Source organism: Tetrao urogallus (assembly GCF_951394365.1).
Source record: "Tetrao urogallus genome assembly, chromosome: 17".
Lineage (NCBI taxonomy): Eukaryota > Metazoa > Chordata > Aves > Galliformes > Phasianidae > Tetrao > Tetrao urogallus.
The window spans coordinates 1,575,053-1,599,329 of record NC_136830.1 but is presented as its reverse complement, the minus strand read 5'-3'; the positions used below and the strand labels follow the sequence as shown (position 1 = coordinate 1,599,329).

Genomic DNA, 24,277 nt, shown 5'->3' with positions numbered 1-24,277 from the left:
TACTGTAAACTCTAGGTGTGAAAGTTTGTGTCTGCAAACCGAGGCTGTGATGTCGAAAACTGTGCTCTGTAAATGTTGGCTGTGATTGCTGAGGGCGGTGCCACATGTGCGGTTTTGCTATCAGCAGACTGAGCAATAATCCATGTGTTTTACTTTCTCTTAAAAGCGATTTTTCTTGCTCGACTTCCTTGAACACTGTTTTCCTATCATTCGGACCCGAAGCAATGAGAAGTGCTCCTCTTGGTTACACAGCAGTGGTCTCAGCTGCACCCTGGGTGCCATGTTGCACTGCCTGTGAGCTGGGTAGCCTGCTTTATCCACCTGCCACATGTCCTGCTGCTCACCAAGGGCTCCAGCAGAGCCTGCCTTAGCGTTAGCATCACCCGGTGTCCCCAGCCCGTGTTCCCAGAGCCCACAGATCTCTTTGGGATCCATCGTGACACAGTGCTGATTGGATGTGAAAAATGTGAACAATAGGTTGTAAATTCAGAGCTGGCTGTCGTTTTGTGCACTGCTCTTGCTGCTGCGTGATGCCGTTACACTTTCTTTGCAACCCAGCCTAGACAAAGCCCCATTGAATCCTGGTTTGTCTTCTGTTTGGTCAGTGCACTGACGGCGTGCTGCAGCTAGTTGCTTTCCCTGGCGTTTTAGGCTCCTTCTGCAGAGCTGAGTGGCAGCCATACATGTCACAGCCCCACACGCAGCTTTGTCCTGGACATGATGGAGAATTTCTTTCTTATGCGCCTCAGCATCAATGTGTTTTTTGTGTAGATTTCTCTTTCTTTATACATTCGCATCCAGTAAGACATTCAGTGCTTGCAGTGCCGATTTCCACTGAAGTCACATTAATAGATCACCCTTCCTTGCTCCTGTCTGTATCTGATGCAGATTTTGCATTTTACTGCTTGTTGTTTTTTTTTTCCTCTGGAGTCATGTTAAAATATATAGCAACGTACAATTCACAGTGCTCTTTCTCTTGTGGTTCTTCCAAGGCACCTTACAGTGAAATCAGTGAAATCAAAAATAAAATCAATTAAGTTCAGCCACGTGTTGAATTAATTCGTTTTTTGTAAAGCAGAGCCAAGGGAGAAAGCTGTCTTTTACGTTTGGTATCTTTTGCCCTTTTGCTCTGCACCTCAGCCCATGTTATTTGTGCAGCACTGAGTGCCAAAATGCTGGCGGTAATGCTAGCTGTCTCATAGATGGTGGTAACGTTGATGGTGCTCCCTGCTCTCAGACCAGCTTTCATTCCGTAGAGGCTGCTTGCTGGTTTATCAGATAGCGAGGAGGAAGAGCTTGTGCTGCAGTAGGTTGGCTGTTTGAATGTGGGAGGTGGGGGTGGGGAAAGCCATCAAATTAACTCATAAAAGCTTTATTTACAATGAATGGACTTTTTTTCCTGTCTGCCATTATCATCTTGTCTGTAACCCGGTGACCCTGATTATCATGAGGCTGTTTACAAGGTTTAGGTTAATTGGATTTCTTTAACTATTTCCCAGAGCTGTGAGGAGTGCGAATGCACAGCCGTGGAGTTCAGACAGCATAGTGCAACCCAGTTTGCAAGGAGATGGGCTTCTTCCAAGAGGAAGTCGTTTTATTTCGTATCCAACTAAGTGCAAAGCAGCATGGACCTATCATTTGGTGTAATGTTGTACAACACCCTCTTTCATATGGATGTCTTCATTTGCAACTTGTGTTTTCAATACACCAATTGCATTTTACGTGTTCAGCAAGAAATGAGCTTATTTTCAGTGAGATAGGCTTGGAAATGTTTGGTTTTTTTCTTCAGCTTGAAAGCAGTTTCACTGGTTTTGTTTTTATATGAAGAATTGGATAAAATAGCTGTGCATTGCATGGCTGCCTAAATAAACGAGGCAGGAGGATATAGCTGGGTGAGATCAGGACAGTGCTTCCACATGCTTTGCTTTCATCTTTTTAGGATGCACGCTTGTTCTTTAATGGCACAACATTGCACCCTCCAGGTGCAGCATGTAATTGCAGGTCTACAGATAACAGACTTGTTTTATCAGCTGTGTTTTTGTGAGCAAGCCTTCCTAAATTCTCCTTGAGTATTACTCACCCTCTCTTTCTCTTTCCTTTTCAGGCTTCTGTAGGCTCTGAGAAGCTGTTCTCCCCTGCAGCAAATAAAGGTAAGTGATTTGGAGAAATTCTTTCTTGACCTTACAGCCAGTGATTTGTGTGTGAGGCCGTAGTGAGCATCATGCAAATGGCAGAATATTTGTTTTTCCAGCACCTATACTTTTGCCACGTCCACCGTCATAAAGATCAGCCTTGTAGGTTTGTGTTAAGTTAAAATGAAGAGCTGTGTTGTCTCAATGCGGGATGAGACCTCTTCCCTGCAAGTCAGAGCCACAGCACCTGTCTTACAGAGAGGAATTACTGGCAAAGGAGAGGTCAGCCCTTGGTATAGCTGGTTCCCTCCAATACAGTCAAATCTTCATTTCTTCCAAACAGAGAAATATTTCATTGTTTGTTTCATATCTAAGTATTATTCTCAGAAGGCCTTGCCCATCCGCCTCCTGCCTATGTGTACAGAGCATTTATGTCTGTCTCAGCTCTCCAAAATGCGGTGGAAGGTACTTGGTGTGTCACAGGGTTTCAGCTCCAGCTATTACTATTAATTGCAAGTTACCTGTGGTACACACTGGGTGTTGCTAAGAGACTGGGCCAGTTAGGATTCACACTGGGAGTGACAGTGACATATTTCTAAATACGCCAGGTTGTCCTTCGAGGGCTCAGTGCAGCTGTGAAGTGGGGCTTCTCCAGTTCCTGCTGTTGGTAGGGACAGGCTCGCTTAGCTGGAGACTGTTGGTAAAAATCCTGAAGAAGCAGCTTGAAGGACAAAGTGTGGAATATGATTAAAAGCACTGTGGTGGGAATGGTTCCAGTGTGTCATGCAAGGTTTTGTACTCGGAGAACAGTGAGGCCCCAGCGCTGCCCAGAGCTGTGGTGCCCCATCCCTGGAGGAGCCCACGGCCGTGGCTGTGCCCTGGGCAGCCTTAGCTGGGGGGGAACACAGCCCATGGCACAGGGGTGGCACTGGGTGGGCTTTAAGGTCCCTTCCAACCCAAACCGTGCTGTGATTCTGTGATATGGCTCCGAATGAACTGGCAGGGCATGCAGCTGTTCTGCAACATTGCCAGCATTGAGCTGCAGCATAAAAAGTAGGAGGGACGTACAAATACCCTGAAGGGGGGAGATCAACACATTAATAAAAAGTGGTGAAATAACCTTCTTGCGTTACTACAAGAGGGCCAAGAAAAAGGAGTCGTTTGCAGTTGTGTAGGAGTGGGTGCTGGCCATGCACAGGCGTTGTGGTGTGTGCTGCATCACCTGGATACAGGCCCAGGTTATAGCTGGGATCTTCAGCAGTGCTAAGTATTAGGAATTCTCTTTCTTTCCAGGCTTTGCAAATTATCAATTCCAATGTGGAAACTGATGACAAGACTATTGTGTTATTACATTTGCAGATATTTTTATGAAAGTATGTGGCTTGATGTGGGGGAAGGAGAGAATTTAAACAAATGGGGAAGAGCATTTATCTTCTGTCGGCCTTGGCTCGCTGATAAGGCAAGCCAGATTGCCCATACGGTACTGCCTCAGCAAAACAAAACTCCTGCCATCCTGAATAAACGCGTGGCACAGAGATCTGCCGCAGAGGCTTGTGTTGAAGTGTGAGCAGCTTTGTTGGCTCCTCCTCGTGTTGAAGCCCAAGATCCCCCACCCCTTCGCATCACAGAGCAGCTCAGCAACACGAGTTTTCAAAATACCTCTCCGTCGGGAAGTTAAATGTGTGAATGCTGTGAATTTGCTGTCTTGAAGTCTTTTCACTGCTGTTTATATCGCTGCAGCTGACGGCTGTTCACGTTTGGTTTGCTGTGGAAGTAGATGGTGCAGTGTTGGGTTTGGATGGTAATTTTTGCCTTGGTCTTGTCCTTGCGCTCAGCAGTGCTGGCAGACCTTGCTGAGAGGCACGGGCTGTGCTGCAGGCAGGTTCCGTCAGGCGCTGCCTCCGCTCCTGCTGAGAGGTGAGATTAATTTGTCTCGTCGAGATTTTGTGCAGAAACTCAAACAGTGCTAAATTCTACCCTCGCCCTGTTGTCACTCTGCGACGCAGGAGCCAGAACTTGTCTCTCACACATGCAAATGCACACTGTGCTGACAGGGCCGGGCTTGGCGATGCCATATGGCCAGGAGAAAGCGATTTTCAAAGCGTTTCACTGGAATTCCTTTTGCAAGATAACAGCATTGACTTCAGGCACGCATTGGAGCCATGGCGGCGGGGCCGGAACTCCCAGTCGTTGCGGGCACACACTGCTTGGCTCCCAAGGGCGCTTGTATGGCGCACTGATGTAAATTATTTGGGGCTTTCTGTAGAGACTGCACCCAGCACAGCCGCAGCAGGGCAGTTGTCAGTTAGAGGCAGGCATGCTCTGTGGCACGGCGAGGCAGACTTGTCATCTGGCGCAGCTCTCCCTGTTCTCCACAGGCTTTCCCCAGGGATGTGTTTGACCTAGCTTATTTGCTTTATGCTGTCCTAGCTTATCAGCGGCTTAGCAATGCAATTAAGTGCTAAGATAGATAGTTCTCACCTGTTGGAGGCTGGAACAGCTGTAAAATGTCACCTTTGACCACATGTGGCGGCTCTGCAGAGGAGCAGCGCCTGGCGCTCGCTGGGAATGCTGCTCTCGGCCCTTGGCCACAGACCTGCAGTGGACGTGGGCTGAGCTCCTGGGGCTCAGGAGTCAAAGCGCCCCGCAGGAGGAAGCAGCAACTCAGAACAAAAGCAGAGGATCCCCAGCCTGCTGTGCCAATGGCTTTGTGCCTGCCGTAGGACAGCAGTTGTTGAGTGCTCATTGTGGTGGGCAGTTGCGCTGCCCAGGGCCAGGTGTGAACCTCCTCTGGGTGCATGAATCAATTAACAAATAATAAAGGTCTGTTTGCTCTCTTACAGGCTCCTTTCTCACAGGAATCTGCCAGGCAGACATTTGCCTTCTCTTAGGGCAGGCACAGCACAGGGAGGTGGGAGCATAGGCCAAGCCCAGCCATCTCCCTATGCATCTGTGGGCAGAAGAGAGCGCCCAGGGTTGGTGGGGGACTCGGCTGTGGGAAGGCCAGCCTGCCTGCCCTGGTGGTGGTGGTGTGTGTGCTGGGGTTAGGCTGTGTTCTGTGGATCTTGGGGCTGTGCTCCTGCATTTGGATTGACCTCACGAGTGTCATTGGAGGTGCCCTGCACTGGGGTGCTTGCCAAGCTCCGTGCCTTGCTTCCCCCTGTGTGAGACAGAGACCAGGGCTCGTCAGCCAAGTGTGCTGGGAGACCCAGCTAATGAATGTTTATCAAGCATTTTATCTAGAGATCTGTTTAATGAGAGATTCCATAAACAGCACGAGGCTTCTCTTTCATGGCAGTAATAAATGGCAGTGAAAATAAGTCTTATCCTTCCCCCACATGCTGCCCCCCAGGACAAAAAGATTGCTTACCCTCCACTCACTGCTCCCTGGTTTCGAGGCAGAGGGCTTTGAAGTGCTATCTTTCATCATGAACTGTACATATCCTCAAAGCTCTAAAGCTCACAGTCTGTGTCTCATCCCTCTGACAAGAGGGAGGCAAGCCTTCCCGGCGCGCGGGTCGTAATTGTCAGCCATGGGATGTGCCGCAGCCACCCGCCCCAGCGGGCCAGTGCAGCTTATGGGCCTTTGAAGTTCCCTTCTTTTATTTTCTGTCCTCTTGACCACAAAAGTGTGCCTTGGGCCAGCAAGAGAGATTTCTTGTTCAGAGACAACACCGAGCCCTGACAAGCGCATCTGAACCAGAGAGGAACCCTTGTTCCTCTGAGATCACTGCTCCATAATCCTGTTGCCTTAAGGGGACTGTCTCTCCTTTTTCTCTCTTCTCTCTCTCTTCCCTTTTTTTTTTTTCTTTTCCTTTTTTTAAATTCAGTACTGAACTGTCACACTAAATCATTTTAAAAGATGAGAACACAAAACCTCCAGTGTAGGACATGCTGTAAAACCGATGGTTGTTACAGCGAGCTGGGGTGAGAGGGGAAGGCAGGGCAAGGGCAGGGCAGGCGGTCCGCTGCCAAGGAACCTGTGACAGCCAGCAAAGCAGGAAACCTGAACGCAGCTGAGCTGAGAACAAGGTGCTGGGCGTGGGTTTGTGGCAGTGCAGCTTCCTGGTGGCGCGGTGCTGGCAGGCAGCTGAGAGCAGAGCCTCCCCTGCTTGCTGTGCCGCTTGATGCCAAGCTTTGCAGTGCAAAGGTCTGCGCAGGTGCAGAGCAAACACCCCGTCAGGCACTGAGCTCTGTTAGACGTGAACGGAGGTCAGCAGTGATATCATTTTTCTAGTTTGCTGCGTGGGGTCCACGCAGGGTTTGAAATGCAGGAAAAGCAGCGGTGTCTTCAGTCCCTTGACCTCAGCTTTATCTCCAGGTTTTGGTTACATTTGGATGAGGTCACCAGCCTGTTTGCTGGCCATTGTGTGAACTTGAGGGGGATGATAATTTGCAGCTGAAATCTTGGGACAACAGTCCTCCATAATTACAGGCATGCAAAAACTTGCACAGCAGCATCTGTAATAATAAATAAAGCAATGCATCTACGTAGATAGCAACCACATTGCTGTGATTGATACAGTTCTCAGGATGTTCTGCAGCTGCTCTACTCCCTATGTTGCATCTCCTGTGGTTTTAGCACAACTGTACAATGTTCGATGTTTTTCATGAAACCCAAGCCCTCAGAGGACTGTATGAGAATTGAAGCTTTAATTTCATTTTTAAGTGAGATTTTAGTCTTCCTGGCCACAGAGGAAAGCTTGGAACTGTGGTTCTTCTGTGCTTCCCAGCCAGCAGGTAGTTGAATAGAAGCCCAAATACCTTGTTCTTAACCTCATTTTAAAGATGGCTTGTGATTTGTGAATTCTCGGGGTTGGCAGTGCTGGATACCATGAAGCACTATGAAATCCAGCATGTGAGGCCATCCCAGCATTGTTTTGAAAAGATCCATCTAATTTTGTCACTGCTTGCATGAGTATATTAGCTGTCTGGCTGTTCTGCATATGCAGATGTATAATTACACAGTGGCCAGTGAAAGAGGAGGATTTTGATTTTCTACCAGCATGCATAACCAAGATCACACAAGTCACAGCCAGTGAGGCACCTCTCGGAATAAAAGCAAGTGCAGGGAACTGCAGTGAGCGCAGTCATTTTGTCTTCTTGCAGTTTTGTCATCTTGCAGGCTCTGGAAAGCTCTCAGCCTTCTCTTTGGGGGTGGCAATACGCACTGGCATCCATGTCGCGCCGATGCGCTACATGCATTTCATGGTAATTCAGGACACAGCCACCATAGCGGCCTTCTGGAAAACACATCCAGTGGGGAAGTGGGAGAGGCCATTCACCACAACCACACTGTCCAACTGACTTCGTACCATTCAGAATGCAGAAGTGGATAATTTATTGACTTGGAGCTGAGTGCCGTACGCCTGCAGAGTTAGAATGGCCTCGTGCCGGCGGGCGGCTTTGGCTTGCGCCATTTGCTGTGCAGTTTGCACAGCTATCTCCCGGTGCGTCTCCCTCAAGTGAGCCAGCATAGAGCTTGCTTTGTAGCTTCAGGCTGCAGCCAAGAGAGTTGAAAAGTTGAATTATAAACATTTCCAGGCCTTCTGTTTGGTGTCTTGTGTTTTGTTTTGTTATTTTAAGGATGTGGGGTATGTTGCTGCATTCCCGTCAGTGGGATTAGAATGAATAGAGGCAATACTGTAGGAGATAAAGCGTGTTTAATTATTTATTTGCGTATTACAGACTGAAATTGCTTTTTGATTTAAAGCATCCAAGCCGTGGGTATGTTTTTGGAGCAGGGAGAGGCACGCAGGAGCACATGCATGCGCGATTACCGAGGGTAATGTAAGAAGGCTCTGCTTAACTGCCTTTCCTCCACAGAATTTGTTCATTTCCTTTAAGATTTTAAATTTCAAATGCGGCTTTGTTAAGTAGCGCAGAAAGCCAACTGCATGCTGTGCCTTGCCCACCGAAACGTAAATAAAATAAATAAAGTCTTCGTTGTGTAAATGTTATGAAGTGAGCGGTTTATTTTCTTTAATTATACTTTTTATTTAAAATAAACTATAAAAGCAAAATAGTGTGTATCCTGAGCGCGCCAGCTCAAACTCGTATTGATTGAGGAGGCCAATTTTAGCTTTCCTCAGTTCATGTGAAAGGAGATAAAAGGGCCGTCAAACTGCAAACCAGAAAGAGAAAAGAATTCCGTCCAAATGTGCGCAGGAGTTTACATTAGCCAGACTCCTAAAGGACGTTTGCAAGATACCGTATTTTGCACTCCCTGTTTATAGTTGGCTTATCTGCTTCCTGCGGAGCGGGGCCGAGGCGGCCTGCAGCCGGTGCCGCGGGCGGGCGGCCATGGCACAGCAGCAGCTGCAGCCCCCGCGCAGCCGTCGGTCCCTCAAACCACCGCTTCTCCTCTGTTCTGGCTTTAAAACGCCTCGGGGACATGTTTTATTCATGTAAGAGTCCGTAAAGCTTCAGTTCCTCAGCAAACGAAACGCGTGGCGTGAGCCTGATGCGCCGCTCATCCTGGCTGGCGGCGGGGCTGTGAGCGGGGAGCTCCAGGACTGCCGTGGCTGCCTGCTGCTCCCCGCGGGGCCGCGCTGACCCCATTCACTTCCCCTGGCTCCGGGTGTGCAGGGCAGGAGCACCGTGCTTGGCGTGCTGTTGGTGTTTGCCTCTCTGTGCTTTTGAAAAGGATTCTTGTTCTGGAGTGGCTTGTTTCCAAACAGTAAATATTTCCTTGTAAACTGCTGGGACAGACAAGTGACTGCAGTGCTTTACTTCATTTATTTGATTTGAATGGATAGCAAACTCTTGCAGGTAATAGGAAATTAAAAGTCTTTATATATATATATATATATAAATTTTTAACTATCCAGCAAAATTTATTGTAGAATTACATCTCTGCTATAGGATTGTGTCGGACAGTTCAAAACGCCTATGGAAGGGTTCTCATTTGCCATTAAATTGTAAAAGATATTGAAGTAATTTATATGGGGCCCTATTACGTTGCTGAAGAAACATATTGGTTTCATCACTAATAAATTCTTACAGGCTTTCCCTGAGGGAGTAGTCATACTTGCAGATTTCCCTCCAATGAAATGGATGTTAACTTCTTGCCCTGTTGCGGGTACGTGGTTGGAAGGTGTTAGCAAGGTGAGCAGCAAAGCCTGACAGCACACAGGCTGCCAGCAAGGAGAGTTCTTTAGCAGGCAGCCCACTGGGGCTGGGTGATTTCAGCAAGAAATGGGTTGTTAGAAGGTGAGAGAGAAGGCTGCAGATGGGTGTGTGCATCTCCCCGCTGTGGGTCACAGTGCTGGGCTGGGAGCTGTGTCACGTTCAGAACTACAGCTTGGAAATGGGGGACGGTGCAGCCCGGCTGTTGCTGCTTCCCAGGCAGCACGGGGCACTTGCAGAATAACATAAAATAATGTGCTAGCTGTACTTGCCTTCTGCAACCAGAAAAGCACATGTAGACTTCCTCCCAGTGAAAAGAAAGTACCAAGCTGGCTTTGTGCTTAACTCAGCGCTCACAAGCACCTCTCATATTCAAGCACAGAGCAACCTGATGAAAAGCAAATGGGCAAGGAGGGAAATAAAATTAGGTAATTGCCAGTTTCCCTCTATTCCACTCCCTCTCCTGTTTTGCATAACAGAGACTATGTAAGTCTCAGCTGCAGTGGATTTTGGTAACAAGCAGACGTCTATGAACCTGCATCTGCTGCTGGTGTTGGCTCAGTTTGTTCTGTATTTCTGTATTTATCGGTGATAAATATGTTGAGAGAGCTTCCAAAGAGCTGCACAGCCCCTGCACGTGGCTGTCCTGCATGGCACAGTGAGGGGCTCCCAATGCCAGCCCTGCAGGCACAGCCTGAGCTGGTGTGGGCATAATGGCTGGGAAAGAAATCTAACAACCTTAGCATTGAATGTTTATACAACAATGAACATTATCATTGCTTTTATTATTGAATCAGTCTTAAAAATTGTGCTAGAAACACGAAGACAACAAGAATTCTTCCATTACGTTCTGTACTGACCAGCCTAATGATCAAAGTAGAGCCGATTGTTTTGTGCATCTCAGCGGAGCAGCAGACAAACTCTGGGCATAATGCTTTTAATGGACTGGGTCTGGGATCGTGACTCAGGCCCTGCCTGCTGCATGCATTTCCTCCACCGAAAGGACAGCTGCAAACACCTTTCTGCATCATTTCCTGCAGCCTGTTCTGAACATGCTGCCCCCGTGCCCCGTGTAGAGCCGCTCCTTGCCGAGCTGCTCATGCTGCTGCTGGGCTCTCCTTGGCCTCGCAGGGCGTTCATGCTAAGCAAACAGAGGGCGTGTTATGGTTTGGGAGGGTCTTCCCAGTGGGTCCTATCAGAGTTTCTCTTAAAATGGGAGTCTTGGGGGTTTTTTGTTCTGCTTTGTTTTATTTTGCCTTTTCCCCTCTTTGAATGTGATCCCTGCAATTTTGTTTTCACTGAAATATTGACTGGCAGCATTGCAAATTGCCTGCATGCAGGCAGGAGCTTGCCAGCACTTTCTTACTCAGCTAGCCGTCAAGGTTGTGGATTTCACCAACAGCAGTGCCAGGAAAGCTGTTGATCAAAAATATTCCTAACATCTGTGAGTCCTCTCCATCCAAATGAGATGTAGTTACATTCTCCTTTTCCCCGTTCTCCTTCCAAAGCGTTCCTTCAGACACCTAGAAAGCCCTGCTAGCAAATCATGAGCCGAACTCTGATTTGCGGCTCCATTTCCAGCTCTGTCCAGTATAAACTCCCCCTGCCCCCTGTCATAACACACGAGGAACTGTGGAGAGGAGTCCGGGCAGTTGCTCTGTGCTGTCACTCATTGGATCCAGATGCTGCCCTGTGCTGTCTGTGGTGGCGAGCCAGCAAGGAAGGTCTTGGGGGGGGGGGGGAGGATGCAGCTCTGAGCAGGCTTGAAGCCACTTGCTTGCATGCATACATATGTGCACACAGTTGTGCCAGCACAAGGACGGGGCTGGGGCAGTGGGGAAAAGCCTGATTTCCCTTCCACCCCTCTCCTACCACCATCAGCAGCTCACAAGCCAGCCCTTAAATAATTAACGTGCCCAGTGGGACAGAAGGAATCAAAAGCTGTTGTGTTCCCAAGTTTTCCCTGGCTCCGACAGGCACAGCTCGCTGTGTATTCTGGCACCTTGGAGCGGGTTTTCCTCCCTCCTTCGCCTCCCCCTTATTATCCTGTATGTGTGCTGGACGGGGAAGTGGCGTTCCCAGCCCAGCGGGGGATGACTGTTATTTCAGACCAGCAACAGGGGAAAAGGAACAGCCTGTTGCCTGATTGATGTTTGTTTTTGGTGGACGGACACCAAAGGTTCATTAGAGACGGAAGGTTTGGGAGGAGGGGGCCGGCGGGCAGGGGAGACGCTCGCTCTTAAGGAACTATTGTACCCCCGCGCTAACCTGGCTGTGCACTCTCTTTGACTTCTGTGAATGTCTCAGCTGTACTGTTTTGGCCCTGGCAACTTTAGGAAAATATACACACCACACAGAGGCTTCAGTGAAAGCTCTGCGATCGGGGGTCGGGAGAAAAAGAAAGGGGAGGAGAGAACAATGCAGTAGGTTTTTGCTGTAATTAATTTCGAATGTGTTGCTCATCTGTTCTCCTTGGGTTTCAAAGGGAGCTCGGGGAATCTGCAGGGCTTTTCCTTCAGCATCTGCTGCTTTCCAGAGGTGGTAATGGAAAGACTGCAGGGAGCAGGGGGTGGCAGAACCTCACTGCTCTCCACTGCGGGTGCATGGAGCTGGGGGGCTGTGCAACTTGGCACCAGGAGGGCAGATCGCTCCGCAGAGCTCTTGGAGCACATTCAGTTAAAGGAATGTTGTTTGCTATTGGTGATGGTCCTGAAAGCATCCAGGTTGTGGTAGAGGTGAACTGTGTAGTTACAGGGATTTTAAAGGTTTGGGTCAAACCCTCAACTTAATTCCTGCTGACTTTGTGCCTTTGAAAAATCTCCCATCATGTAATTGTGTCAGGAATCAATAAGTTAATAGTAAACCCCAAGTATTAAGGCATCTTAAGTAGAAGCAGTTCCATGTGATTCCCGTTTTGCAAATCTCATCTGTTGGACTGAGTTGCTGTGGCTGTGTGGCATGAAGCAGGGGCTGAAGCCTGGCGCAGAGCAGCATCCTCATGTCCTTTGCCTCCAGGTCTGAGTATCGATGAAATCATACAGTTGTGGCAGTAAAGAGAAACGACGCAGCCTATTACAGTATTGACTTTACCAGCCTTGACAAGATATCCTCGTGCTGACTTGATATCCCTATGAATCTTAGCCAGAAAAATCAGTACTTAAACTGCCAGTAGGGCTTTAGCAGCTCTATTCTCAAATTGCTCATTGCTTTGCAGCTCCCACTGTGCCCTGCAGCTGGTGGATAATGACCTCTTGTTTGACCACGTGGCTTCCTTGTGATCCTTAGCTCTTAGAAAAACCACCTTCAGTATGCGATGGTGAATATGTCTGAAGTTTGGCCTTAATGAAAACATTTCCTGAGAGTGACTGAAGAAAGTGTTGCCTTTTCTGGTCAGAAGCTAATTCCGGGCAGCCACAACGTGCTGCAGACCCCAGGGGTTCTTGGGGTGGGCGCTTGTTTGTGATACAGTCCTTCTCCAGATGCCAGGGCTGGTCTGTGGCTGGGGGAGCATGGCTATACAGTGATAAATGTCTGTGTGGTTCTCAGGGAGAGATGCAAACACTGCAGCTGTGTTTCAGGCTGTGTGAAGGTTTTGGCCAGTTTTTGTAGCCTTGCAAACTAAAGAGAATACTTTCTGGTACTGCTGTAGGGGTGGCCTCTGCTGTCGAGTGATGGGGTGTCACTCAGCATGTGTGTAGAGCTCACGGCTCCGGTGCCTGGGAGTGGTGGGCACATGTGGCTTAAGTGACCTCAGTGCAGGTTGTGGAAGGGTCTAACTGATGTGGGGAGATGAGGGAACGGGTGTTCATACAAGGCTCGAGGGACTGGTTCTTTTAAACCCTTTTCTCTAACAGTGACTTGTACAGGAAAGGGAAGTCACATTTGGAGAATATTCAAGCCACCACCCCTTCTTTGTGCAGTGAAACCCATAAGAGCGAGGAGGGAGATCTGGGACCAGTCCGGATTTAATTTCCTGGTCTTCCTCCATAAGGAAGAAGTATCACTTCCTTTTAATTCTTGAACAAACAACTGTGCTGGCCACATCATAGTGAAGCATCCCTTAGACCGCATCCAGATAAGCCTGGATTCCGGCCTGCACTTTTGGCCATGGGTGTTTCAGTGCCTGATGCCGTGGCAGCACATGGGAGCACAGCTGTGGGTCTCTCCATTCTCGAGCCTCAGCCATGCCTTTCACTTTTCACCTTTATGCTCTCTTCAATTTTAGCAGTCAGGGAGGAACAAGGGCAGGCAGCGGGGCTGGAGGGGATTTGCTCAAACTGCTTGTCTGAGGCTGACATTCCTCTTGCCTGTGCCTCCCAGGAGAGGCTGACACAGAGCTTGTAAATCCCCCATAGAGCAGAGACCCCCAGGCTCCCCCAGAAGGTCCGGGTGCAGGTGCTCAGAGCCAGTAGAGCAGTAGCAGACGTGCTACCCAGTGACTCCCTTGGGTGCTTGATCAAACCCTGGGAATCAGAATATTCTTCTCTTTTTATTGGTTACAAATGATTTTTCTCTCTGTGAAAGGATTCCCACCAACTGTTCAGGACTGCCTGTGAGGTTTGCTTTAAAAACATATCTTGCTCTTACAGAGGAAGAGGGGAGGGCTGGAGCATTGCAGGAGCATCGAACTGCTGCGAGTTTGCCTTTGGAGATTGGTGATGGAAGAGCAAGAGCAGAGAATGCTACAGGGAGATATTAAATGAGGCACTTTTGTTTCTCTCCTTGTAGAGCATAAAAATGCCCAAGGCATGAATACTCCGTTCAGATTACTCTTGAACATTTAAATGTCTGTTCTGGTAATTTACAAAATGAAGGGGTGGGAAATTCCTGATGCTAGGAAGGAAGAGGAGCCCTTTAGCAGCACACCAAGCTCCCCATGTGGCACTGTGGGATGTGCTCTGTGCTGCTGGGGGAGGCTGTGCCTTGTGGCTGCAGTAGGGCTGTGGGCATGGGGACACAGGCACTGGAGACACAAGGAGAAACTGCCTGCTGCCCGCACTGGGTCCTTCCTTAATTATCCTTGCTTCACACATCTGTATATGAAATAGTGGGTGCTCTGTCCCTCTTGGCCTTGTTTGTCTGTGGAGTGATCATAAGGCAGAGTGGGGCATTCAGGTCACTTCCCCCGGCTGTCAGCATGGCCTGTAACACAGTGCAAAGCAGCCATGCATGGACCAGCATTACCATTCCTCATCTTATGGGAGCAAGAAGGTTTCATATCCTTACTGCAAGCCAAGGCAGGAGGAGGCTGAGAGATGTGCCAGAAACCAATAGCTCTTTTGTTTTGTCTTTAACTGTGTTTATGTATCGGTGCAGGTTGCTTACTATTGACAGGTATTCTAATGCAAAGTGAATATAGCTCAATCCACTGTTAGCATGAGGAATCAGGAGGATGGGATGGGTTTTATTACTTTCAGATATTTGGGCTGGAGGCTCTCATGCTGTCAGAGCTGAATCAAACTCTCTGCACGCAACATATGTGATCCATTTTGCAGATGGTTATATGAATGTGGGAGGAGATGGTTCCCTAAAACAAACCGCTGGCAGTTTGGGTGTTGTCCTCAAAACCAAAACCATATTGAGTCCTCAAAAACAGAAACAGTGCCACCAGAACTTGGATTCTGCACAAGGAGAGATGAGCCATTGAAATTGTAGTCGTGGGATTGATTAAGCATTTGGGGTCCATCCATAACGATGCATTAGCTACAAGAAGGAACCAGCCCCTGTAGGGACCTGGTGTGTGAGCTGCATGTTGCTTGATACGAGCCAGCGTGCCTCAAAGCGTGGCTGAAGGTGTGAGCGGAGGGCTGCCTCCTCCCAACTCTTTGGCTCTCTGTTGGGCCTCTTTGGTGTGGAAGCTATACATTGTTTCTAACTGCTGGGATTCCCTGCTGGTCACAGAGGGTTATTTTTGAGCTTTTCCTCATGTAGAGGGCAGCACTCCTCCAGCCTGTAGGATTGGGACTGGATGGGGAGCAGGTGGCTTTGGGCAGACAGATGAAGACAGCAACCTGCTTGCCAGGAAATACAGGTATGGTGAATGGAAACTGTTGTCTGCTATGCCAACAGGAAAGGGAAACTCTCAAGAATTTGCACAGACCCCACTTTGCCCTCCTAACACACAGGAACCGTGTATTACAGGTGTTTTGCCAAACCCAAGTCGCTGCTTTTCACTGGGCTTTTGCTGTTCGGAAAAAATGTGACATGGAAAGGACTTGAAGGAAAAACTTACTGTGAATTCGATAGAATTGCTGGGACACATGGCAGATGTGAGAAGGGGAACACGAACTGTGCAGCAATTGCTTTCCTAGAAAAGTATCTGCAGGCTGAGGCTGGATGCTTCTCTCTGTCTTTCACCCAGCGCTGAAATAAAAGTATGCAGCAGTTCTGTATGAAGTATTTTCCACGGCTGTACTCACAGATGTCAGAATCACGGGTGGCCTTGAGAGCCCACCTGGTAGGAGCTGAAGGTATGGCTTCCCCAGCATCCAGCGGTCGTGGCGGGGCCTCTGCAGTGACATGGGGCTCCAGAGGCTGCAGGAAGAGGAGTGGAGCGGAAGCGTTTGGGTTTACAAGGCTCAAGTGAGTCTTTCAGGCTTTGTGCACAGCCGGGCTGGAATTGCAGCACTGCACCACCCAGCACCCTCCACTGGGGAGATTTCTTTCCGCAGTCATAATTCTTGATGAAAGAAGAGATTCAAGTGTTCCTTTTCATGTAGGGTGTGACTCCACTGCAGAGCAGAGCACAGAGTTCCTCTGCTAAATCTTATTAGATGCCAGATCTGACATTATCCTCAAGCATTTCCGGCACCAGAGTATTCCAAAATTTCTGCTGCCCATTGAAGAATTCACACTTCATCAAGGGAGAAGGCTGGAAGGAGCATCACAGCTGCATTTCACTCGCACTGAGATCATGGCAGAGCAGTCTGCCTTCTGCAGTGCAGGTCATAAATGAGCGCACTCGTTCCTTTCCTCGCTGTGTACTGAGCTGCACTTCTGCTTTGAAGGAAAAGACCATCATTCCTCACATTTCCCACCCCACGCACACCCAGAAACTGTCTTCATGATGTTGCATTCTCATAGTTTGTCCCTGTTGAGCTGGGGGAGATGGAAACAATTTTTCTGAAGATTTAGATGCAAAATCTTTCAACACGAGGAGCAGAAACACAGTTTGTACATGTGATTCAACATTGCATGTGCAACACCATCCAGTTTTCTTGACGTTTGTAGTCAGTGTTCTTAAAGGAAGAATGGACCTTTTTCAGTCTTAAAAAACAAAGGGCCGTTTGTGCCTTCTGAATGCTGTTGGCAAACCTTTTTTTTGCTGTTGCTGTGCTTGTCAGTAGCTGTATTTATGCGTTGCTCTCTCTGTGAATTAGAATGTTGAGGCAGCTCCTGACATGCTTCTTCCAGCGCATCCTTTTGGAGTATTTGGTTGCCATAGGGACTGAATCCAAAGGGCATACACCACTCACCTAAATGTTCCCTGATTAAGAACTTCCAGCGTGTCCCTTAAATATTTTAATTATCCACGATGCAACTTGAAATGCTGTTGAATGTATTATCTCTTCATTTCAGTATCTTAATTTTTCTTAAGCTGCCATTGCAGTACCTGAAAATTATGACCAGGTGAATAAGAGTGAGGTGGGAGGTCTTACTGCCTTGCAGGATAATCTGTTCTTCAGCTTCTCTTCATCTTGATTGTAGATCCTCAGTACCATCAGTGTGGAAAGGGTGCTGCTGTCTCAGTGCCAGGGAGACAGTGTGGTACAGGGAGGGATGGGGCTGCAGGGGCAGGGAGCGTGGAAAGCATTGGCCTCGTTTGACAGGCGCTGAACCTCAAGTCTTGTTTGCCCAAATTATAGGTGTATTAGCACTAATGTGACAGCAGCTATTGAACTGTGAGAGCTGGACTTAGCAAATAAATAAGACAGGATTTTGCTGATTTGTGTGTGGTCAGTCACTCCTTTCAGTTCCTGTTTAGCAAAGCAAAGTCACCTTGGAGCAAAATGTTCTGTTTTCAAGGCTCCAACCATTACACTGGGCATGGGAGTTGGTCAAGTTACTGAGAGGTTTTCTTAACAGCTCTGTTGGCTGCCCTTTCACATCTTTCACTGTTGACTTTCCTGAGCCAGAAAAACAGCCTTAGCACTTCAAATGCTGATTGCACACAGACACAATAGGTCTTTTTCTGCAGTCTGCTGACATCCAGCACAGACCATTGCAGGCTTACATCCATTAGAAGTGATTACTGCTGTGTGTGTTTTCCTTGAACACCTGAATGGCAGAGTATAGCAAGAGCCTCCTAACCTGTGTGGAACACGTGCTGAGGCAGGGGTCTGGCAGGCCTGCAGCGTGTGGCTTGGGAAGAGGGCCCTTCCCTTGGAAATGTTGGTCTATGCAAGGGCTCTTCTCTGCCCTGAATGGCCAGTTTGAATCCTGAATCTAACTGGGGGCTGAATTTGTATGTGTGTATTAATGGTCTCTTGTGTGCTCTATGAGATGACAGGAAAGTCAACCAAGAGCCCAGAACTTGATGGATGGGGTTGATCTTTGCTCATCTAGAGCCCAGAAAGAAGCTCGGTTCAGGAGACATGTAGGATGCTGGATTTTGAGCTGGTGTTTTTTGTATCAGCTGTGCATACCACATTCCAGAAAAGAAATCCCAGCGTGGAGTTGGGCCGTTTCTGCTGCAGGGGGGAACAGCCAGCCTCCCCCCCTCCTTTTGTAAAGCTGTGTGAGTGTGGTGATGGGGAGCTGTGGTGGCAAGGTCCCTGTCCCAGTTGGGGCCATTCCTCCATGGGAATGCTCAGCATCATGCAGGGCTGCTGGGCACATCCACACCGAGCTGGTGAGGGAACAAGGCAGTATGGTGCCCTGCTGATGGGGCCCGTGCCTGCAGCCTGAACTGAACTCGTCTCGATTAGCTGCCTGGCGTGAGTCCATCCCCACTTAATTGGGTGCCAGTAGCTGCCCTAACGAGGGGTGATGGACGGCACTCGGTGACCTGCTGGAAGGGGCAGCGGTTGGAAGCAAGGATGTGTGTGGAAATACGGCTCTCACCTGTGGTTCCCATTTGCATTGCATCGGGGCAGGCATCGGTGATCTTCCAAGGCAGGGATGGGAATTTCTGCAGCCCTGTGTACGCTTGGCTGCTTAGGGTAATCATCTGCCGCTCCCAGCAGAGATGATCTGGTGCTGGAGAATGTTTCACCGTGCCTTGTTCTGGTTTTGGTTAGCAGACGTGCTTTCTCAGCCAGCCGCTGATTTAACTCCTCCAGGCTGGGGTCAGAAAGGTCATTCCCACTCCTGCAGAGCAGTCTCCCTGACGGATTTTACTTTAAATGATTCTTTGGGTGTTTGGAGTTCTCCGATGTCATCTAAAAAAAAAGTCAGAACCTTTGTAAGACTGAGCAGATGAAACAAAATTGTTGTCTTAGCCCACACAGGGTATTATGCAGCCTGGCAGATCCCTTCCTTGTAGCAATAAGAAAAGGATTTGGCATTTAACCTCTTGAAATTAAACCGGAGTGTGAACTTCAATAGTTCAATCTTATCAGGGCTTTGCTAGAATAACAAATTGTGAAAAAATGTAATCGTGTCTCCAATGTGACCTTGGCAGATCTGCCTCTGTGATGTGAGAGAGATTAGGTAACTCTGAGCAGATGTCTGTTTATTTTGAAAATAATAGTTATAAAATCTTTTTTTCCCAGTTTGTTTGCACTGCCTGGGAAGGATATGACAGAGAGTTGTGGCCTGCGTGGAGCTTTGTTACGAGCTGCTCTGTTGTGCTGAGCAGTAATTGCTCTTGGAGATTTGAGCTATTGATCTATTGGTGGGAGGTTCAATTTCAGCATAAAGACCTGTGTTTGTGATTTAATTGGAGTGATTAATAACTCACTCGTAGGCTGGATGGGGATCGATGAGGATTTGAAACAGCGAAAGTAGTACTTTTTCTCCTGTAATGTAGTAGTTGATAGTTTATTATTTGTGCTGGTTTGACTAATTAAATTCATAAGCTTACTTGGTGTAGAACACTTCTGTCTGCTTAAAGCTTGATCTGGATTTGGGTTTTTGTATTTGCTTGTTTTCATGTGTTTGAAGCTTTTTTGCCTTCCAGATAGCTTATTTACCTTGCTGCTTGTCTGTCAGTCCAATCAGATGCGCAGTGTGCTGTCACACATGGCAAAAACAGCAAAAGGAGACAAAAACACCCTCAGTATGTAACTGCTGGGTTTATAAAGGCTGTGCCCAGGGCTGGGGAGCAGCTCCTACGTCACACATTTCTGGTCATCTGCTTAGCAGCAGCACTGAAGGGATTTAACCCTGCAGTGTGTGATCCACCATTATAGCCCTAGATTAATAGCCTGCATGAAACTTTCAATCTCATTACAACGCTGGCATCCGCAGTAGGTGCTTTAGCTGCAAATCCAGTTTCAGCTTTGCATTGAAATGGTGCCAGAAGCAGCATTGCTAGGAAAATGCAGTGTGACTTACTTTGGGGGATTAGAATGGTGATCCTCCTCCTTTATGCACTGGCCCCAATCCCTGTGTTTGGCACCCATCTCCATTCAGCTCCTGCAGCTTTGCGGTGTCGTCACGCATGCTTACAGCTAACGTGCCTGGATAGAGCATGGAAAGCTCCCAAATCTTCAGGAATAAAACGTCCCGTTAAAGAACCGTAGAGCAGCGGATCACCACCAAGTCTGTGGGTCTTTATGCTCTCCCTTTGTTGGGGGGAGAGTGAAATTTCCCTGCGCTGCAAGCTGCCGCAACAAAGGGTCTTATCTGCGGCTCTGGCTGAGGCAGACGTTTTGCACAGGGCTTTTTTTAACCTTCTTTGTAATTAGTGGAGTGCAGTAAGCTTTCTAGTGAAAGTGCAGATGCCTCCACCAGAGTGCTGGAGGCAGTTCCAACTGACCACGTGTTTGGTTGGGTGAGCCCCTGAGCCGCCTGTGTGAGGAAGCAGGACTGGGGGCTGGGGATGCTCGGGGCGTCCCGGAGCTCCTGGCAGCATTGGTGTCACTGGGGGATGGCAGCCTGTGCCTGAACAGAGCCGGTCCTGGCCCAGGGCTGCTCCACACACAGCTGGCAGCCTGCAGCCCTTTGCTTTCAGGAGCCACGGCTTCGTGTTCGACATGCAGGATGCTGCCCTTGTCGTGCCACTATGACAGCAACTTGAAGATATTTTACTCTTGCAACTTGGGTGCCTCAGAAGGGAGAGGGAGGGGGGAAAAAACACACTTGGAAGTTAATTCTGAGGACCAGGCTGACAGCTTTTTGCCACTGTTGCTTTCTTCTCATTTGAAAAGCTGAAGGCTTGTTACAGCCCCAGCATACAGCAGTCTAGCAGGTTAAATGACTTGGGCAACACAGTTTATTAAAACTGGCAAGTGCTCGCTCCAGTTCTCTTCCTGATAGTCAGGGCTGTCTGCAAGAGTAATTGATAGTGGCAGCTGTTGGGAGGGTGCTTCAGATGGCTGCGAGACGACTTGACTTGACAGACAGCTTGGTACGAAGGAACTGAGCGCAGGGCTGGAGCCGGCCGGGCTGCATGGAGCATCCCACCATTGCACATCATGGCTGGGGCACAGGTTGGAGGCTGAGCTGGGGTCGGAGCAAGCCGTGATAATTGTCTTGTGTCTTAAATAGCACTGCCTTCCTGAAACACAATGAAAAAGCTGAAGTCTGCTCAGGGTAAAGAATTAGGACTTAAATACTGATTTTTCGCTCTGCCAGCATCAGTGCTATCGTTGCCAATGCAAAATACTTTGCTTTCACTTGTGCCTTTCTGTGTTGCACACCCACAATACATTATGCAGCAGTCTAAAAGCTCTGTTTAAAAAAAAAAGAAGCTTTTTCTGAAGCTCATTGAATAAGTTATTTTGGTAATTCCTTTGTTTTGCTGTACTCTGCACAGTCGTGCTGTTCTGCGATGATTCCTAACACTGATGGTTCAAAACTCATTCCTGGGACTCGTCAAGCAACTCTGAAACACTCAGCTTCTTGCCACATATGTCCCTGTAATTCCTGCGGTGATGCTTTTGCAGCATTTCTTGCTGGAATTTTAATATGGAGCAGGGTTGGTAACAGCCAGGCTGGCTTCTGTCTGTTTGCAGGGATGTGTATGGGGGGATAGATAGGCTGCAGATGGTGGTGCTTGTGTTTCTTGGGAAATTGCCATTGGTAAAGATGTCATTGATGGATGTCGGAAAGGAATTTCTTTCTCACATCGCCCCATCACCATTGCTGTTTGAATACAGTGCAGGAGACTGCAGAAAGACATCTGAATGACTCCACTTTCTTTTCTTCGAGAGACAAAGGAAAGGCGCGCAGGCAAGATTGGATTTTTTCCGATCACGTTGTTCGTGTGCTGACAGCAACAACCGGCGGCTTGCAGAGAGCGAGAGGCAGGGCTGGAAATGCCGTTGCCCTAAGTACTGTTTGTATAACACAATAACTGCTTATTGGAGTCCTCAAAGCAGCCTTTACATGTTTAATCCCTTGCACTTGAGCTACTCTTAATCAGCTTGAAAGCAAATTCCTGTAACAGAAGGCTTTAATTTGTGTGGGGGGCTTTCTGTATAGTATTTAGCCTGCAATGCGCTGCAGTTATGCGCAGGCAAGCGTGTCACCCTGTGCTGCCCTGGGGATGGGCAGCATACATTTATCCCAGTGACATTTCATATTGGGCCCGTGCTGCTGGTTTTCAAGGTTCACTCAATTCCTCCCATAACATCCTTTTTGCGGCACGTTCAGCTGTAATTGAATTTGGTCTTCAGCCTGGCGCTGCACATCTCCAGCAGCAGTAGCTAAAGCTCTCTGTGCTTTTAAAAGTGTTCGGAAGTTTTCATCTTTGCCGCATTAAGTTGGGATGGGATGTAGCACAAGACTCAGGAAGGCTGGATTTTTGCAACGCTGCAAAGGATAACTGAGTTGATGAAGAAGACAGGAATGCCTCATCTCAGGCTTGTTTGGTTTTTTCTTGTTGAAGCGGCTTCACTCCTTCCTTCCCTGTCTCTGGCACCAGGTCATCATTCATCCCAGTAAAATCATACTCCACTGACTGCTCATTTAAGAAAACCTCTCAATGGAAGAAATGCAGAGTGTTTGGTTAGAAGATAAACAAAGTTGGCATGCTGAAAAGGGGTAGCGCTCTGCATAGTGGAGAATGGCAGATGTGATCCGGCCTTCCTGTAGCATGGCTGAAGCATGAATCATTGCAAATGTCAGATTTGCTGTGAAGGGATGAGCTGAACTGACACGCGCTCGGGTTTAATTAAGGTTGAATTATTAGAGCTGACTGTCAAGTCTTAGGCAAATTGGCTCAGCCTGTTATCATTAAACATGAAAATTACTCTAGGACTTCGTTAAAATAAACACGTTTTTGTCTCTAGAACTTCATGGTGTGGTCTGGTGGAGCCATGCCTTTGTCGGGGCAGTTGTGCTGCGTCTGTGCAGCTGGGACTGGGTTGGGAGCTGTGGTACAGAATGATGAGAGAACCTCTGTGAGACCTGGCCCAGCATCAGGGAGCTTGGATGTGGGAGTGCCCAAAAGTACCCACCTGGGTGTTCTTTCATTGAGTGTTTGGTTGTGCTGGGGAGTGGAACACAAAAGCAAGGTGGCAGCAGGAATCAGGCACATACCCCTGTCACTAACTGATACAACCAGGCTGCTGGGTCCATTCAGCCAGCGAGGTTTTGCTTTGAGAAAACTGCAAGTGAGAACTAATGCTGAAATCGTGGGGAATCAATACCTAAAGCTGGTCAAACAGCTGCTTTTAATGCGGGACTTTATTGATTCGTTTTGGATCTAATTGACTTTTTACTCAGCTAACTTTTGTGGTGCCACTGTGTTTTGAATATACACCATTAGTTTGCATTGCCTATAATTACAGGATATGAAGTTTAACTCTGTAGGAGGAGGACTACCGGCTGCAAAGATCTAATAGGCTCTCAGGAAACCTATGGTCAGAGATGGAACCCAATTGCTTTTAATGTGTAGCTCCTGAAAAACAGTGGGATCTGCAGCTGTGAGTACACTCGCTCTGAAATGCAGCACATGGACCCATGGCTTAATTAGGCAATGACAATTTTTCAGTTGTCAATAATAAAATCTGAGGAAAAATGACAAACGGAGGTGGCATTACTAGAAATATTGGCAAATGAGAGCAGAGAGTATTTGATTTTAAAAGCAATTTCCCTAAATAAAACAGAGTACCTGTGATGCACAAACTGTCCCTTTGTCTGATGGCAGCACCAAAGGGGCCAAAGCCGTGGCAGCACAGTCCTGCTCCAAGCAGGCTGCATAGCACACCGTGTGTGCTGCCAGAATTAGCTCCCTGTGTGTGCTGTGCTATTTCCACACCTCCTACAACAGGAACTGGCTCCGGCCTTTGATGAGACAGGAACATTTCAAAGGTGGAATTTGTTGGCGAGGGTGTTGGGAGCGTGTTAAGGAACGTAGGTAGCATCTCATGGGTGTCTGCAAGCCAGTTAAATGCAGACAGCCCAACACCTTCTGGTGGGTAATGACAGCGTGCGCCCTGCCTGTCCAGGCAGGTGAAACACACAAATTACTCTCATTCTGTAAGCTTTCCTTGTGATTGTGTCTATGTGTGCCCTCAAGGACAAACAGATTCTATTGAAAAGGACTCCTGTGGGAGCTGAATCTCATTCATGTTGGTCCTTTTGGTTCTCTTTGGCCGTTTGAATACTGTTCAGTCTGAAATTTCTGTTCTTTCCTCCCTTTTCCCATTTCCCTTCCATCCTTTTAATCTGTTCCACTGCATTTCTAGTTTAATTTGGAGAAAAGAAAATACTTGTCATTATAGAACCAGTAATTCCAAATGGAATTCCCACCGCAGGTGCATTCAGCAAGGTCGCAGCATTGCATATAGCTTTGGTGTACAGATATGTGCAGTGGCGAGGACAAGTTGGACTACATGTCTGAGGCCATCCGTGCTTACTGCAGTTCTGGCTGAATTTTTCCACCCTTTTCTGATCTATTCTTCCAT

The 24,277-nt window shown here is 48.1% G+C and overlaps 1 protein-coding gene across 1 annotated transcript in view; it reads left to right on the top strand.

The window, feature by feature from the left end:
• FBRSL1 (fibrosin like 1) overlaps positions 1 to 24,277 on the top strand; it is a gene marked incomplete at both ends in the record, with an annotated part of 418,053 nt that overhangs the window by 367,827 nt on the left and 25,949 nt on the right. The window contains one exon of the mRNA XM_079544068.1: positions 2,105 to 2,150. Within this exon, the coding sequence (XP_079400194.1) occupies positions 2,105 to 2,150 (46 nt within the window). The remainder of the gene's footprint in view (positions 1 to 2,104; positions 2,151 to 24,277) is intronic.